This window comes from Talpa europaea (genome assembly GCF_964194135.1).
Source record: "Talpa europaea genome assembly, chromosome: 12".
Taxonomy (NCBI): domain Eukaryota; kingdom Metazoa; phylum Chordata; class Mammalia; order Eulipotyphla; family Talpidae; genus Talpa; species Talpa europaea.
Window position 1 is genome coordinate 23,293,210 of NC_140079.1, and position 19,624 is coordinate 23,312,833.

At 37.2% G+C, this 19,624-nt stretch overlaps 2 protein-coding genes across 2 annotated transcripts; both read right to left on the reverse strand.

Annotated features, from left to right (window-relative positions):
* Positions 1–3,736: 3,736 nt before the first annotated feature.
* Positions 3,737–4,669, reverse strand: LOC311181435 (olfactory receptor 8D4-like; the record flags this gene model as incomplete). Its single annotated transcript, XM_084249907.1, has 1 exon — positions 3,737–4,669. The coding sequence occupies one exon, from the start codon at positions 4,667–4,669 to the stop codon at positions 3,737–3,739; it is 933 nt and encodes a 310-aa protein (XP_084106033.1).
* A 13,669-nt stretch (positions 4,670–18,338) lies between these two features.
* LOC311182119 (olfactory receptor 8D4-like) lies at positions 18,339–19,280 on the reverse strand (the record flags this gene model as incomplete). Its single annotated transcript, XM_084250719.1, has 1 exon — positions 18,339–19,280. The coding sequence occupies one exon, from the start codon at positions 19,278–19,280 to the stop codon at positions 18,339–18,341; it is 942 nt and encodes a 313-aa protein (XP_084106845.1).
* Between the last annotated feature and the right edge of the window lie 344 nt (positions 19,281–19,624).

The following is a 19,624-nucleotide window of genomic DNA, read 5'->3' on the forward strand; positions in this document are numbered from 1 at the left end:
TTCTGTATACATTGGTCTTCAGCCAAATATTCAAGGTCATTCCTTTGAAGATTTATGCAACCTTTATGTCTGTTTAACAACCCTCTTCTTGTGAGCTGTGTAAGAACATTTCTAAAGCCTTCACTTCAGCAAACTCTGATATCTGTTTCTTCAGTCAGATTACTTTTCCTGAATATTGCCTAAAAGTACTCAGAGATGGAACATGCTAGTGGTGTTAAGCATGTCATTTGTGTCTCTTCTCTCAGGAATCACACTGCTGGTACACCTATTTTTCAAAGTCTCAATATAGATATTAAAAATATATTTTACCTGATTTTCTAGTTATTTATGCCAGGTACTGACTGTGATCTGTTTTTTTTCTCATATCAATGTGGAAATTCTTCATTTACTAATGTTATTAATATTTTTCCTGAAACTTTTGGAGGCGATTAAATTTTTAAAATATTTGAAATATTGGGTTTGAAATTCTTGAACTACACATAGTTTCAATTCTATTGAGTTATTAATAACATTTTCATTCTTTTGAATTTATTCACTTCTTCTTCTAGAAAATATACATAATCAGTTTTTATGTATCATATATAGATGGAGGTATCATGATATTGTAAATATTATGTATGCAGAAGTTACATTTCAATTTTATTATAAATTTTACAATAAGACAGCAGTGGTTATAATCCTGAAACTGATTTCCTATGCAGGTTGTAACTCTAAATTCCATAAATTTAAACTGGGATTTACAGAGAGAGTACATCCAAGTTGCAAATGTTCCTTAATTCTTGGGAAAATGATGTCCCCAAATCAATATATAATCCTTCAATCAAGTGAACTGTTCTGTCCTATTTGTTACAAATGTAAATGGAACTCTCATGACATCATAATTTTTTCTGCTCCTAATGCTGTCATGCATGAAAAATTCTATCACTTATTGCAGAGTATTTCATTAGACTCAGTAGTGATCTCTGTGTTTCTAACTGGCCAATAGTTTTTCATCCCTTATCAATCACTTTGCTATACACATCACACATATACACACGTCTATATATTTTCTAATCTATTTGTGTAGGAGACATTTTATCAATAGAAATAATTTATAAGTCTCTGCTTTTGAAACATACCAGTGGCTGCTGGTAAAGTCATACCTCTGACATGATCTGGAATATGCCTTCTTCCTGAACCCCCTTTGGTGTCTCTATCTCCTCTTTCATGAGTTTTTAGCCATTCCTGCTTCTGCTCTACCGTTTTTACATAAATACACTTTTCTCTTTAGTGAGGTTTTATTAAAGTTCTCTTCTTAAAGGAGATCTACCAGTGTGACCCTTGATCCACTGACAAAATATGCATCTCTTCTTTGAAAGCATTATTTATTTATTTATTATTTTATATATTTTTTACATCATTTGTCATTTTTGCACAATGTATGCGTTTTCATCTTGATTATAGTCCCCATACAATTCACACCTCCCTTGTTTTGATCCTGCTCCCTCCTCCACCCCCCACCCCCTGTAGTGTGTCTCTGGTCTATAGTTGCTTGTTGATTTTGATTTTTACTTTATTATAATTAGGTTTTTTCCTGGTCCCTTATTTAAGTTTTCTAAATTCCTGCTATGAGTGAGACTATCCAGTATTTTTTTTCTTTTCTTTTCTTTTTAAAGATTTATTTATTTATACAAGGACTAGGGTACAGGTCAGAGGCGCAGGAGGATGAGAGAATTCACCAGAGAGAGCAGAGAGCAGAACAGGCAGATGACTGAAGACATTGCTGAGGGGAGCATAGGGCAAGGCAGGAGAGTTCTGTCACACCATGTGGGTTTCTCCCTGGCTGGCCAGGAATCAAACCCGCGCTGCAGAGGCTGTGGACAGCTTCACAGCACAGCACTGAACCTGCTGCGCCACCTGGCTTATTTCGCTGAGCATGATCCTTTCCTGCTCCATCCATGTTGCTGCAAATTGCATGAGTTTATCTTTCTTGATGCTGAGTAATATTCCATTGTGTATATGTACCACATCTTCTTATCCAGTCACCTATTTTTGGGCATTTGGGTTGTTTCCATAACTTAGCTATTGTAAATAGTGCTGATATAAACATAGGGGTGCAGGTGTCCTTTTGAATTAATGTTTCTGAGTCCTTTGGATAAATACCTAGGAGTGGAATTGCTGGATCATATGGAAGCTCCATCTTTAGCAGGTTGAGGAATCTCCACACAATTTTCCATAGTGGTTGGACCAGCTTGCACTCCCACCAGCGGTGCAGGAGAGTTCCTTTTTCTCCACATTCTTGCCAACATATGTTGCTAGTTTTTTTTAAATATGTGCCGTTCTCACTGGTGTGAGATGGTATCTCATTGTAATTTTGATTTGCATTTTCCTGATTGTAGGTGACATTGAACATTTTTTCATATGCCTGTTGGCCATTTGCATTTTGTCTTTGGAGAAGTTTCTTTTTAGCTCTTTGCCCATTTTTTGACTGGATTATTTTCTTTGTTTTTGTTGAGTTTCATCAGCTCTTCATAGATTTTTGTGATCAGTCCTTTATCATTAGTGTTGTGTGCAAAAATTTTCTCCCAGTCGGTTGGGTGTTTCTTTGTTTTGGTTAATGTCTCTTTTGCTGTACAGAAGCTCTTTAATTTGATGTAGTCTCAGCTGTTTATCCTTGCCTTCACTATCACTGCTGAAAGCATTATTTATACTTCATTACCATACCTATTTACTAAATTAGTTCTGTGATATATGCCACTCATTCATCCACCAAAGCTAATTAGAATTCTTGTCCATCATATTCACTGCAATTTCAGCATGTAAAGGAGCACCCAGCACATTATAATCATATGCTTAGAAATAAATTATTTGATACATTTTATTCTGCATGTGGTACATTATCTCCTTTATTGTATAACAGTTTCTTGGAACAATAAAATTTTTCTTTTTAATTCAAAATATGTGAGGAGGAAATTAAAAACAATGCATTTACATTTGGATTAAATACCAACACACATAATTACACAGAAAGTTTTAAATACTGCACATATGTCTGGGGTACAGAAAAACTGATGAGTTTTAGATAAGATTGTATAAATATAGTATATTCATCTAGATAGTCTTAGTCTAATCCTCTGATCACCAGGCCAAAAACTAGGGCCTTATTGACCTAGCCCTTTGCTGGAGCTTCCTCACTGAATTCATGTTTGATACAACATTTACCTTTAATAATCCCTTAAAAGACAATGAAAAAGTTCTTTTGTCGTAAATTGTAGTCACGATTTTTGTCACACTGTTTAGTATTTCCTATGCTAATGTCCATAAGAAAAATAATCTTTTAAAGTAAGATAAATAAGAGAAAATACTTTGTCTAATCAACAGGAATTTGCTGTGGTTTTTATCTGATGTGACATTAATGATTATTTTATCTGATGTGACATTAATGATTATTTCATTATTTTTATTGGCCTAGTTCACCAAACTAAACATAAATATTGATGTTCAATCCCAAAATGGAATTAAACATTAACATTTGGTATTTTATATTACATATTTGTTGTCTTACATTTTAAAGCACTTATTTGTTATCTCAATATAAACTTTCAGATATTTATTCAGAAGTATATCTATATAAAACTTTATAAATAACTACATCTGTATTTTCACCTCACTTCAATTTTTTTAAATATTCAGAATATAAACACAAAACACATATTTATCTTTATAATGCATAAGTTATTCTTAAAAATCATATTAATTATGGAGATGTTATTCTCTTTAAGAGTTTTATTACGGCATTTTGGACTTCTTTATTCCTCAGGCTATAAATCAGGGGGTTCAGCATGGGAATCACCATAGTGTAAAATACGGATGTCACTTTCTCCTGGATGGCTGAACTACTGGAAGCTGGTTTGAGATATGTGGAAATGAGAGATCCATAGAAAATAACAACAGCTGTCAAGTGGGAGCCACAGGTGCTGAAAGTTTTGGCCCTGCCCTCTTTAGATTGGATGCGGAGGATGCTGGAGATGATGAAGGCATATGAAACGATGATTGTCATGGCGGGGGTTACCATGTTAAATCCACCAAGAACATAAAGCAAAAGTTCAATGTACGTGCTGGAACAGGCAAGCTTAATAAGAGGCATGATGTCACAGAAATAATGTTTAATGACATTGGATCCACAGAAATCCAAAGTTAACAAACATCCCTCAAAAATCATGGAATATAAACAACATACTGAGAAGACACCAGCCACCAGTAGAGAACAGACTCGCGGGGACATGATGACATTGTAGAGCAGGGGGCTGCAGATGGCGACATAGCGGTCATAGGCCATTGCTGCCAACATGTAGCACTCAGAAACGGCAAACATACAGAAAAAAAAGAACTGAGTCATGCATCCAGAATAGGAGATAGCTTTATCTCTGCTGAAAATTCCTACAAGCGTTTTTGGAATAACAACAGAAGAATAGCAGAAATCTATAAAAGATAAACTGCTGAGGAAATAGTACATGGGAATATGAAGTTGAGGACTCAACCCAATTATGGAGATCATGCCGAGATTCCCCACCACGGTAACTATATAAATCCCCAAGAAGAGGAAGAAAAGGGGCAGCTGAAGCTCTGGTTGGTCAGTTAATCCTGAAAGAACAAACTCGGTCACTGTGGACTGATTTCTTATCCCCATTCTCCTGTGGAAATCTGTAGAGATCAAAGAGGAAATAATCCAATTAGACAGGCAGAGACCCAGCTCAGCTCCCATTCCTGAATTCAGGTTCTACATTCCCTTTGCACCTGATCTGTATCTCCATCGAGGACAGATTCTTACCCTCCAGAAAGTCAGTAGTGAGATTAAACAGTCGGAAAGCTTCTGACTACCTACAGATTTAGAAACCATGCATAAACTTTCATATCCAGTCCAGTGCCTCAAATTCTTTTAGCAAAGTATAAAACCTTTAAGTCTACTGTTAGAAAGAAGACTAGTGCTAGATACCATGGAGGAGGTTTTCCAAAGCAAATCAGCTGAGGAGGGGCATAAAGAAAGGGCTGTGGGCTGAGAAAATACCTCTGCTGAGGACACACTTGCCTAGGTGTGACCTCATTCCAGTATTTCAACAGAGGAGCTGCTTCTTGTTAAGGCCTGTAATGATTTATGGGCTAGGTTTCCAAGTGTGTTCAGCAGGGTATTAATTCTGGGGCTGTAATAATAGGTGTACATGAAGTCAGTATCCCAGGGTGCTATGATTTCATACATGCAGAATTAAACAAGTTTCTTAACTGGAGGGTATTTCAGAACCTCCAATACAACTATAGAACACAATAATTTCAAACTTAGAGAAAAAAGTCTCATAGCATTATATTGCTCAGTGCTGATGAGGAAACTAAGTTTTCATACTAATTGTCTCTGATTCATCTAATCCTAAACTTACTGCCTGGTAAGAAGCTTATTCATGAACTTCAGTAGCTGCCTACTAGAATGGCAGCCTCCCAGCCTGTTTTTGCTCTTGAATCTCCAACTGCTTTCTGGGCTCACTTGACTTCTCTCAGCAAGCCTCTGAGCTTTAATGGGGATTTAATGCACCCAATGTAGTGCTGCCACTTTTAGCAAAGCAGCATCCCAGGTATTTTGTGTTTCCACGGTAGGGTTTCTGTGGCACCCAGTTTCACCCAGAATTCTCCCAGGGTTGGGCGGAGGTAATGCATGTGGGGCTGTATGTTCTTTGTTCAATCTCATTGTAATTTCTGAAAAATCTGACCTGTCTTTTTCTTTTTCCCAATGATGGACTAACTCCTGAGTCCTCTCTTGTCCCTCTCTCTCTGTTTCTCTTTTTCTTGTTTTCCCAATGATTAGGAAAGCCCCACTTAGACAGCTGCTTTAGTAAATTCTCCAGTCCAGGATCTACCTGTCTCCATGCTTTTCTCTAGGCTTTTCAAGAAGCTTATCATGTCTTCCTTCTTCTAGTCTGTTCCTGCTCTATAGGACACACTTCCTCTGGGCCACTGGAGTTCCCCACGATGTTGGTGCCTCCTCCTGATTTCTCAAGTCAATTTAAACAAGGAAGCTTCCTAACACTGCACATGTCCTCTCTGAGCAAGTTCCAATTCTGTGGAAGTCTTCACTCTCCGATCTGCTCTCTTTTTTTCTTATCTTGAGGGATGAAGCTAGAGGAATCATGTGCAAAAGAGTGATAGCCCATTGTGCCTCGAGTGTTAGTAGCATACTCTGGAGTCCTCTTTTCCCTTGTCCTTGCCAAATAGCATGCACAGGTGCAGTCCAGTCATAGAGAACACACAGAGAAATATCAGAGATATCTTCAAGAGGACTGTGTAGTCACCATTAATCTGTTTCATCATGCTTTCACAGTGTCCTTAGTGTTGTAGACAATATCTACTCTCATCAGTGTGCCACAAAGTATTATTATCAGGGCGATAAGAATATTACAAAGGTAGAATCTCAAAAAGTAATGACAAATAGAAATATGTTTTTCATTGATGGGTGATTTAAATGATTCTACAAACACATTTCTTAACTAGTAAAAACAAACGTTTAATGTCAATTGTAATGCTATTGTTTATTTACCTGAGGTAGGGAAATCATTTCATTTTATTAAGTGATGATATAAAAATCATTATTAAGTGATTTGCACTCTGTTTTTACTGAATCTTTGTAGTCATAAGGTATTTTATGCTGCAGCATTTCCCATGTCAAAGGACCCACAATTCAGTGCTCAATAGCCTCATGCTGCATATGTGGCTATAATTTCAGCAACACGGGTTTGGAAAATTGTTTTTTCTAAATCTCACTTTTGTCAAATATCAACTTGCTCTTAGAATGAGGAAAAATATAGTACAGAAATATAAGAAAGAATACTGAACCAGAAATCACTATATTGAGATTCATCAACAACTCTAAGATATACATTATAATATTTGAGCATCCCTCTGAGATTCATATTTTAATCATTTAAGAAAAAACACTTCAAGGGATTATTGTACAAGTTAAAGAAGACAATTTATGAGCAGAATTTGTGCAGTACAAGATCTATATAAATATATTTGTAGTATTATAATACTCTTTCATGGGTGTGATTTCACTTATTAATTCATAGATTAGCCTCTAAGGCCCTTAGACAATATGAGTGGACAGTGCATACTGAGTCCAGATGGACATCCAAGGCCTGCTCCCTCTAGACCAAGGCTCAGTGACCTGCAAACATGCAGAAACCTTTGTGCTCATGTGGACGATCAGAGTTGATTTTCGAGCGTGTCTTAACAGCTACACAATCTGGACATCATACCTCTGAAACTCACCTTTCCCTTCTGAGGACTTAGCTGAGCGTTGCTTCTCCTAGCCTCATCACATTAGGGATAAAGATGGAATAATTATACCATTTGATCCTTCAGTGTCTAAACAACCACAAGTAACATGAGTCTAGTGTTAGTGAATCTGTGAAGCATCTCAGTTTCAATATTTTACGTCTAGAAATATAAAGATGAGGAATTCCCATGGGTTTCTTATCTCCTGAGGTTTAGCAGGCTGTGTAGTATAAGTCCTTTCATTTGATGGTCTTTCAAACTTTTTAATATAAGGATCTAATGATGTTATATGGTCACAGTTCCTGAGTAATGCATGGCATGTCCTAACATTCAGATATATTTAGAATTGATTTAGGTTTTAACAAAAAGAAACCAAATGAAAAAAGAATATAATTTTCAAACAGAAAGTTTTATTAAATAGAACTAGTTTCCTATTTACATATTTTTATAGGACAAATAATGGAATCTTTTGTGTAGCTGCCATTGATTGGGACACAGATAGATTTTAGTAATAGTCCCTCAAAATGTTGCAATCTGTTGGGCTGAGAATAGCCTAATGCACACCTCAAGAAATTGTGGGATGAATAAGCACCATGGTGCCCTATGGAATATAATGAGGAATTGTGTGTTCTCAGAGAGGGAGCAGATCACTACTCACCATAGAGAAAATGTCAATCTTTATGTATGGATAGAATTTCTTAATTAATAAATTAATCAATTAAGAGAATACATTGAAACTCAGAGAATACAAAGGGACATTAAAGATACAGGCAAGGTCATCTGCACTGGGATTCTGTATCTCCCATCCCAGTACTAACCAGCTCATGTCCTGCTTAGCTTCTCCACCCATATAGGACATCTCCAGGGTGGTTTGGCTGTGGACAAGGTGTTGTAGCCAATCAGAATACAATTTTTTCTCCTCTCTAAAGTATATCATCTGAGGGCCTCCCTGGTGGTGCAGGCAGTTGAGTGCAGCGCTGCGAAACTGTCTGCAGCCTCTGTAGTGCTGGTTTGATCTCGGCCAGTGGGGAGATACCCACATGGTGCAGACCTCTCCTGTCTTACCTGCTGCTCCCCTCAGCAGTGTATTTCAGTCAGTCTGCCTGTTCTGTTCCCCACTCTGTCTCTGGTGAATCCTCTCACCCTCCTGCACATCTGGCCTGTACCCCACTTCTTGTGTAAATAAATAAATCTTTAAAAAAATATATATCATCTGAAAGTGGTGACCCAAGAATGATACAAGTGTAAAGTCAGCTAAGCTAGTATAAATCCAGGATGGTTAGAAAGGTTAGGTTTAGTTTTTGATTTATATTTTCTGTTGTTTTTTTTTTAAACTCTTAAGTTAAGCATTTAGTTGGCGTATTTCTTTAGGCTGGAAAGAAGCACAGGGCCTTCCCAACTGCCTCCTTCCACTGTTGCAGTCATTATATTAGCACTAGTGAGAGTTGCTGCTCCATGTGTACATAAAAGCACTATTTGGGTTATTCTCCTTTAGAGGAGATTTTCTCTCTATGTTCTTATTTTCTGTTTGAACCTCTCTTTGCTCCTGTCTGCACCTGATAGCACTGCATGCTCAGGTAAAGCTCATCTTTGAAAATACCATATGACAAGGAACCTTTTGGGTGACACTGCATGAGATTAAGATTGAACTGTACAGGTCTCCCTGGTGGTACAAGGGGTTAAGCATCACACTATAAAGCAATCCTCAGCCACTGCAGCATGAGTTCGATCCCCAGCTGGCCAGGGAGAAACCCACATGGCGAAGTAGACCTCTCCTGTCTTGCCCGCTGCTCCCCTCAGCAGTGTTTTTCAGTCAGTCTGCCTGTTCTGCTCCCCAGTCTGTCTCTAGTGAATCCTTTTACCGTACCCCGCCCCCATCTCTGGCCTGTACCTCAGCTCTTATATGCATAAATAAATAAATCTTAAAAAAATATATTGAACTGTACGATTTCATATTGTAGTACTTTGAGTCCTATCCTCAGGGATTCCAGCCAGTGTAATATGTCTGTTTTTATAAGACAAATGTTATACAAATTATCATAACCTGGATAGTGAGCAATGCTTACTGGTATCTGCTTAACCATCTGCTAAGTAGTGATTTTTACTATGTTAGGACTAAAATTTTTACCTTGCAAGTTTGACCATCCTTAAAATAGTCTACTGCTCTGATTTACCTGATTCAGGTCTCTTATAATGGTAGCAACTCAAAAGAAATTTAGTAATTTAAAAGGTGTTTTAAAGCATTTCACTGTACCTAAAATATCATTAAAATGATAACAATCAAGAGTATTTTACAAAGGAGTCTCAAACTGTATTGCCAAGAGAACGAAATTGCACATAAATGGAAAATTTAAATTTTTCTGGAAGCCCTTTTTTTAAAAAAAATAAAAACACACAGTTGAAGTCAATTTTAATGCTATAATTTTTTCAATCCAGATCATCTCATTTTAAAAAGTAATGATATCAAAGTTATAGCTCGGTGTTTCACATTCTTAAAAAAAATTCTTTGGGGCCTCCATGGTGACACAAGGGGTTAAGCACCACACTATGAAGCAGTGCACCACACTATGAAGCAATCCTCGGCCTCTGCAGCATGAGTTCGATTCCCAGGGGCCAGGGAGCAACCCATATGGCGAAGCAGACCTCTCCTGCTCTCCCGCTGCTCACCTCAGCACAGTGTATTTCAGTCAGTCTGCCTGTTCTGTTGCCCACTCTGTCTCTGGTGAATCCTCTCACCACCCCTTCCCCTCATCTCTGGCCTGTACCTCAGCTCTTGTATGCATAAATAAATAAATCTTTAAAAAATTCTTTGGATTTCATACCATATTTTATGCTTCAGCAACTCTAAAATCAAAGTAACGACATTTCAAATGCTCAGTAGTCACATGTACATATGTGGCTATACATTGAATAGCACAAGCGTAGAGTTATTTTTTCCCTAAATCTGACTTTATTCTCAAAAATCAATTTCCATTTATTAATGAAGAAAAAATTACCAGAAGTAGCAGAAAGAACACTAAACCATAAATTACTACATTTAGTTTGTAATAGGATATTTTCAAAGATGAGTTTACTTGAGCATGCAGTGCTTTCAGGCACAAAGAGGATCAAAGAGAGGTTCAAAGTAGAAAATAAGAACATGGAGAGAAAATCAGCTCTAAGGGAAAATAACCCAAATATGCTTCTATGTAAATATACAACTCTAAGATTTACAGCATAGCATTTAACTCATCTGAGTGTCTCTCTGAGCTTCAGGTTTTAATCAGTAAGAAAATAAACAATTCAAAGGATTGTTGTACAAATTAAATAAGACAGTTAAGTTTGAACACAGTTTGTGCATTGCAAAGTCTGCATAAACATACTTGTAGTATAATTCTATTTTCCTTGCCTTTAGGGATGTCTGTGATTTCACAGATTAATTCACAGATTAGTCTCTAGGGTCCTTAGACAAGGTTAGTGGACAATGCACACTGAGTCTGGATGGACATCCAAGACCTGCTCCCTCTAGACCAAGGATCAGTGACTTGCAAACACGCAGAAACCTTTGTGCTCATTTGGACAATCAGAGTTGATTTTCGAGCATGTTTTAACACCTACACAATATGGATATCATACCTCTGAAACTCACCTTCTCCTTCTGAGGACTTAGCTGAATGTGGCTTCTCCTAGCCTCATCATATTGGGGATAAAGATGGATTGATTATACTTTTCATCCCTCAGGATCTAAACGATTCTACAAGAACCAGGATAAATGTAACTGTAAGTTCTCTAATTATGCAAATATTTTATCTCTGGAATATAAGGCCAGTAGTTCCCAAGGGCTTCTTATCTCCTGAGGTTTAGCAGCCTGTACAATTGTAATAATTGTCATTTGCTGGCCTATCAGAGTCTTTTAACATAAGGAAACATAGTCATGTAGTGAGGTCATATTTCCAGAGTTATGCAGTGGGTTTAATCCAAATTTAGAATATGTTTAGTTTGCCACAATTAGGAAAATAAGTGAAAAAAAGAATATTTTTTTCATGGTCAGTATTATTAACAACAGAGATTGTTTCCAGTTATATGGACTTTTAAAGGATAAATGATGGAATCTTTTTTACTTATCTATCAGTTATATTTTGGACATCTATTTTGACTGGGTCACTGACAGTGGAATCAACAATATTCATCAAAATGTTGTAATCTAGTGGCAGAGTATTGCTCAAAACACCCACCAAGAAATTATTGAATGGATGAGCACCATGTTCTCTGTGGAACAAATATGAGAAATTGTGTGTGCAAGAGATGGAGCAGATCTGTACTCTCCACAGTGTGAAACACAATCTTTTGGAATAGTAGTTTTAATTTTATTCAATTATTTATTTTTAAATATTAATTGAGGTAACATTTGGATAAGCCCTCCAGGCATTGCAAACTTAGTGCTCACAAAATCTCCCACCTAGTCCACTGTGCTTCCTTCCTGCTTTATTCTTACCTCCCTCCACATCCCCTGTCTCCCTGAACCTTCCATTCTATAGTCAGCCTTCAAGGGTGAGTTTTTAAGCTTGTCTATCTGAGTCTTCAAGTACTCTGTGTTCCACATATTACTGACACCATCCATTACTTATCTTTCCTTTTGTCTTATTTCAGTTAACCTTCTTTCCAGCTCCATCCATGCTAGTTTATTACTGAGAGCATAATCCCTTCTAGCTCCATCCATGTTGCTGTGAATGGCATCAGTTTATCTTTTATGATTGCTGAGTAATATTCCATTGTGTATATATATATATATATATATATATATATATATATATATATACCACATCTAATTGATCCAGTCATCTATTTGGGGACATTTGTGTTTTTCCATAGCTTACCTACTGCACAAGAGCTGCGGTAAACATAGGGGTGCAGGTGTCGTTTTGAGTTAATGTTTTTGTGCCCTTTGGGTAGGTTCCTAGTAGTGGAATTGCTGGGTCATATGGTAGCTGCATTTTTTGGTAATTTGAGGGCCCTCCACACAGCTGTCCATAGTGGTTGGATCATTTTGCACTCCCACCAGCAGTGTAGGAGAGTTCCTTTTTCTCCACATCCTCGCCAACATTTTTTGGCTAGTTTTTTTTTTAATATGTGCCATTCTCTTTGGTGTAAGGTGGTATCTCATTGTGGTTTTGATTTGCATTTCCATGATTTCAAGTCATGTTGAACATTTTTTTCATATGCCTGTTGGACATTTGCATTTCCTCTTTGGAGGAGTGTCTTTTAACTCTTCTGCCCGCTTTTGACTGGATTGTTTACTTCGTTTTTGTTGAGTCTCCTCAGCTCTTTGTAGATCTTTGTGATCAGTTTTATTGTGTGCAAAAATTTTCTCCTAATCAATGGGATGTCTGTTTGTTTTGGTTAATGTCTCTTTCGCTGTACAGAAGCTCTTTAATTTGATGTAGTTCCAGCTGTTCATCTTTTCCTTCAATTTCTTTGCTTTAGGGGATGTCTTTAAAGATGTTACTGAGATGTATGCCATGTAGTATTTTGCCTATATTTTTTTCTCTATATTTTATGGTTTCAGGTTTTATGTCTAATTTTTTAATCCATTTTTTGTTGTTTTTTGTGCATGGTGTGAGGTAGTAGTCTAGCTTCATTTTTTTGCACGTAGCAATCCGGTTTTCCTAGTACTATTTATTGAGCAAACTGTCCTTGTCCCATTACCAAAGATTAGTTGTCCATATATGTGTGGTTTTATTTCTCTGTTTTGAAAGAGTTTGTGTAGGATAGGCACTAGTTTGTTTCTGAACATTTGGTAGAATTCATTTGGTAAGCCGTCTGATCCTGGGCTTTTGTTTTTGGGGACGGTTTTGATTACCGTTTCAATTTCACTGCTTGTAATTGGTGTCTTTTTATTGAATGAATTTAGACTATTTGCATTTAGATTTAATATTGGTACACTGTATTTGCCATTTGGTTGCCTTTCTGTGATTTGGTTCCTTATTTTGTTCTCTTCTTCCTATTCATTCTTCTGTTGGGTTTAGTTCTAGAGTTCCTTGTAATATTTTTTGGAGCTGTGCTTTTCGGCCCTCACTGCATAGGATGGGATCTGACTCCTCAGCTAGTGGTAGTCAAGAGTCTTGTGCAGAGCCCTGAGCTTCCAGAAACAAGCTGAGGCCTGGTCCACTGGGGAGCACTGTAGGACTGGGTAAGATAGGTTTCTCAGCTCCCTGTCTCCCTTGTGGTGTATTGAGGGAGGATATAGAACCTGCTCTGAGAGATGTGGCATAAACTGTGGCATGTCTAACAGTTTCTGATCATCTCCACTGCCACTGTGAGTTTGGGAGGACGGGCACTCTTTCTGTTTCCCTGAGGTTGTTGGGTAAGTGTGGGGCTCCTGAGGTCTCCTTTCACCTGGGGCTTGTGGTATCTAGATGACCCCAGTGTAGGGACTAGCCCTATGAGGTTTCATCTGATGCCCCTCCTGCTTGTGGTTAAACGATATGTCCTTCCTGGAATAACCTCAGCTATAGCCTGTCAGTTTCAGGTGTAGTTGGTTGGTGGTTTTGTTCTGATCATTAGGTGGTGCCAGAGACGTCTCCTAGAAAGCTCTCTGAACTATGCTAATTCCCTCAGGTTTCTGGGAAACAGAAGAGGGGGAGGGGAGTTCCACAACGACAGGGCTCACACCCAGCTCTGTGCCTGCCATTCTGCCCCTGTTTCCCCACCTGTCACTTTCCAGAGTTTTCAGGAGTCTCAGGATTCTCCCTTGGACTCCATACTTTTTCACCTTCTTTTCTTTTCCTGTGTGATTGAGGGTGGGGAGAAGGATCCATGATTTTCTTTCCTCCCTTACCCTGTTGTTTTAACTTTCCCTCTGCTTCTATTGGGTCACCAATTTTGTCCAACACATTTGGGACACTCCAGGAACTCATGTTATTTCTCTCTATCAATTATATTTATTTGACAGTTTAACCTGGTGTCCCTTCATCATCATGTTGGTGACTGACTTTTTAATATTGTTTAAAAATCTGTGTTCTTGAGGCCTCCCTGGTGGTGCAAGGGTTAAGAGGCAACCTATGAAGTTATCCACAGCCACTGCAGCGCAAGTTCTATTCCCAACTAGCCAGGGAGCTACCCACATGGTGCGGCAGATCTTTCCTGGCTCACCCGTTGCTCCCCTCGGAGTGTACTTTGGTTAATCTGCCTGTTCTGTTTGCCACTCTGTCTCTGGTGAATCCTCTCACCCCCTAGCACCTCTGACCTGTACCCCAGCTCTTGTATGCATAAATAAATAAATCTTTAAAAAATTAAAAAACAAAAAACAAATCTGTGTTATTTGTAATGTGTCGTCAGTGAAGACTGTTCCTTTCACTGGTGTTGCTAATGTTTTGGCAGAGATTTTATTGAACACCAGAAGCCCAAATAAATGATAATCAAACAGATGTGTGGTCTCTCTGTGTGTATGTGTTTGTGCATGTATTTTGTGAAAATGTCACCCGAAAGTAGTACATTTACTGTGATGGTGGACTATCATTGTACTTTAGCCTTCACTTTCTTCTTGCACTGAGAATATAGATCCAGAGGAGAACATTTAGAATCTTCTTAATCTTTTCTTAGCATGTCTCCTGCCCTGAGCACTGGCATGGATTTCTAGCTTTGTCTTATACGCAGGCATTTTCAAATGACTTAATTTCCCAAAGTAATTCTCTCCAGTTTTTGCTTCGAGGCATTGAGTGTTCTACTGTTTGCCTCAACTATAATCTTTTGCCCCAAGTCACTGTAGTTTGTTCATTTGCTTTGTAAGTTGATCAAGAAAAACCTGTTGCTTTTCTAACTTCTGAGTTGGGCAAAACAAACCAAACATTTTGTGTCATCACTCTTTTAGTCAGCCACCAAAAGTTTGGAGAGAAAAGCACATTTCTATGAGAATAAAGTCTGGTCTGCTTCTTTTAGATTGAGGGACTAGAACTCTGCACTGGGGATGTGGGCTTTCATCTTGAAGTCCACTACTGAATTTGAGAGTAATGTTATAGAAGCAAGTCAAATATTACAGGGTTTGCAGCAAAGCCATTTTTGAGTTTTCTTTTGAGTTAGCATTCACTTGGCTGCTATAAACCTTTGACTGTTTCCTAGAGTTCTGGTAAAATTCTCAAAGCTTCTACTGATTATTATTGTGACTGAGGGGAGTGCACTGAAGGGGGATGCCATTCTCATTTGGATCATTTTGATATCTTGTATGTTTCTCTTCTGAATACTGACTTTTTCCTATAAATTCTTCTTCTAAGAACTTTTGTAAGTTCATTTATACTAATTCTATTATCTCTGTTATTTCCATGTCTTTTTTCTATTAACTGACTTTTCTCCTGCTTATGGAAAACAATGTGTTGCTCCTTTCATGTGGAGTGATAATCTATTCCATGCAAACATCACTAATGTAACACTGTTGCATGCAAGGGTTTATAGTCTTACTTTAATCAATGATGGAATTTACTTTGTGAGACAGTTTAGATATTGCTCATCAGTTGAGTCTTTCCAGATTTTATCTTCTGTCTTTTTACAGTTAAGCTCTAAGATAGCCTTTACTACAGAAAAAATTCTGGTTCAAGAGTTCATGATTCTTCTAATTCTCTAATGTGTGCAAAAAGAAATCTCTTTTCTGACTAGTTGAATTTAGAGCTTCTACCAGATCTCTGTACTCTGAGAATTTTCACCCCACAGCTTCTCAGCTGCTAGTATTTTCTTGGCTTTGGTAAGTTCTTCTGTATACATTGGTCTTCAGCCAATTACTCAAGGTTATTCCTTTGAAGATTTATGCAACCTCTGTGTCTGTTTAACAACCCTCTTCTTGTGAGCTGTGTATCAACATTTCTAAAGCCTTCACTTCACCAAACTCTGATATCTGTCTCTTCAACACAGTTAGATACTTTCCCTGTATGTGGTCTAAAAGTGCCCTGAGATGGAATGTGCTAGTGGTGACAATGCTCACCTCATTTGTGTCTCTTCTCTCAGGAATCACACTGCTGGGTACCTAATCTTCAAAGTCTTAATATTGGTTTAAATATATATATTATAGCTGTTTTTCTAGTTATTTATGGCAAGTACAGAATTCTGATTTTAGTTTTTTTCTCATTGGCAGTGTGGAAGTTCTTCATTTACTAACATTCACATTTTTTTTCCTGAAGCTATTTGGAGGTGATTGATTTTTAAAATAAATAAAATAGAAGGTTTGAAGATCTTAAACTACACATAATTTCAATATTACTCAGTTATTAACAACATTTATATTGTTTTGAGTTTATTCACTTTTTCCTTCTAAAAATATACATAATCAGTTTTTATATATCATTATAGAAACAAAGAGGTATTCTCAGCATACTCTAAATATTATATATGCAGAAGTTACATTTCAAATTTATTAATTATAAATTTTACGATAAGACAGATGTGGTTATAATCCTGAAACTCTTGATTTCCTATGCAGGTGTAACTCAAAATTCTATAAATTTAAACTGGGGTTAACAGAAAGAGCACATCCAAGTCACAAATGTTCCTTAATTCTTGGTAGAATGATGTCCCAAAATCAATAGGTAATCCCTCAACCAAATGAACTGCTCTATTCTATTTGCTACACATGTGAATGGAACTCTTTCATGAAATCATAAATTTTTCTGCTCCTAATGCTGACATGCTTGAAAAATTATATCATTTATTGCAGAGTATTTCATTAGACTCTATAGTGTTCTCTGAGTTTCCAGCTGGCAAATAGTTTTTTTCCCTTATCAATCACTTCACTATACACATAACACATATACACACATCTATATATTTTCTAATCTATTTGTGTAGAAGACATTTTGCCAATAGAAATATTCTGCAAAACTCTACTTTTGAAACATACCATTGGCTGCTGGTAAAGTCATACTCCTGACATGATCTGGAATATGCCTTCTTCCTGAACCCCCTTTGGTCCCTCTTTCTCCTCTGTTATGAAATTTTAGCCATTTTGCCTATTTCTTGAACATGCCAAGTTGTTGCATCCTTTGTAATCTGTACCTGCTTCTGCTCTATCCTTTTTACAAAAATACACTTTTCTCTTCAGTGAGGTTTCATTAAAAGTCTCTTCTTCAAGGAGATCTACCAGTGTTGCCCTAACAGCACATATTTTCCATCATAATCATATGCTGAGGAATGAATTAATGAACACATTATATTCTGTGTGTCGTGGATTATCTTCTTTATTGTGTAGGAGTTTCTTGGGACAATAAAGTTTTTCCTGTTGTTTAATTCAAAATGTATAAGGAGGAAATTAAAAACATAGAGCTTACATCCTTGATTAAATGCCAACTCAAATAATTCAAAGAAAGTTTTAAATACTGCACATATATTTGGTATACAGAAAAACTGATGACTTTTAGGTAAGATTGTATAAATATAGTATATTCATCTAGATAGTCTTAGTCTAATCCTCTTATCACCAGACCAAATACTTTTATCACCTTGTTGGCTTAGCCCTTTGCTGGAGCTTCCTTACTGAATTCATGTTTGATATAATATTGACCTTTAATAAGCCCTTAAAAAATGAAAAAGTTCTTTAGTTGTATATTATAGTCATGATTTTTGTCACACTGTTTAGTATTTCCTATGCTAATTTCCCCAAGAAAAATATTCTTTAAAGTGAGATAAATAAGAGAAAAGACTTTGTCTAATCAACAGGAATTTGGTATGGTTTTTATCTGATGTGACAGTCCTATATATCATGATTTCATTTTTTTTATTGGCCTAGTTCACAAAACTAAAATATTGATGTTCAATCCCAGAATGAAATTAAACATTAACATTTGGTATTTTATATTCCATATTTGTTGTTTCACATTTTAAAGCTATTATGTGTGCATTTATTAGTAATCTCAGTATAAAATTTCAGATATTTATTCAGAAGTATATCTGTATAAAGCTTTATCAATAACTACATCTATATTCCACCTCACTTGAAATTATTTTTAAATGGTTGGGTTATAAACACAACATACATATATATCATTATAATGAATAAGTTATTCTTAAAATTATATTAATTATGAAGATGTTTTTCTCTTTAAGAGTTTTATTACGGCATTTTGGACTTCCTTATTCCTCAGACTATAAATCAGGGGGTTCAGCATGGGATTCACAATGGTATAAAATACAGACGTCACTTTCTCCTGGATGGCTGAACTGCTAGAAGCAGGTTTGAGGTATATAGACATGAGAGACCCATAGAAAATAAGAACAGCTGTTAAGTGGGAGCCACAGGTGCTGAAAGCTTTGGCCCTGCCCTCTTTAGATTGGATGCGGAGGATGCTGGAAATTATGAAAATATATGAAATGATGATTGTCACACTGGTGGTTATCATGTTAAATCCACCAAAAACAAAAATCAAAAGTTCCTCAATATATGTGCTGGAGCAGGAGAGTTTCATAAGGGGGACGATGTCACAGTAATAATGTTTAATTTTAATGATATTTGATCCACAGAAATTCAAACTTAGCAAACAACCCTCAAAAACCATGCCAAGGGTAAGACCTACTGAGAAGACAGCAGCCACCAGGAGCGAACAGACCCGACGGGACATGATGACATTGTAGAGCAGGGGGCTGCAGATGGCGACATAGCGGTCATAGGCCATTGCTGCCAACATGTAGCACTCACAAACAGCACACACACAGAATAAAAAAAACTGAATATTGCATCCAGCATAAGAGATAGATTTATCTCTGCTTAAAAGCCCTACCAGCATATTGGGGATAATAACAGAAGAATAGCAGAAATCTATGAAAGATAAACTGCTGAGAAAATAGTACATGGGAATGTGAAGTTGAGAACTCAGTGCAATTATGGAGATCATGCCGAGATTTCCCACGATGGTAGCAATGTAAATCCCCAAGAAGAGGAAGAAAAGGGGCAGCTGAAGCTCTGGTTGGTCAGTCAATCCTGAAAGAACAAACTCGGTCACTGTGGACTGATTTCTTATCCCCATTCTCCTGTGGAAATCTGTGGAGATCAAAGAGCAAAGAATCCAATTAGACAGGCACAGACCCGGCTCAGCTCCCATTCCCATATCCAGGTTCTACATTTCTTTGCACCTGCTTCTAGATTAAACAGCAAGCGTCTGGCTACCTATACATTTAGGAACCATGCATAAACGTTCATACTCAGTCCAGTATCTCAGATTCTTTTAGCAAAGTATAAAACCTTTAAGTCCATTGTTAGAAAGAAGACTACTGCTGAAGACCCAGGAGGAGGCTTTCCAAAGCAAATCAGCTCAGGATGGGCATAAAGAAAGGGCAGTGGGCTGAGAAAATACCTCCGCTGAGGACACAC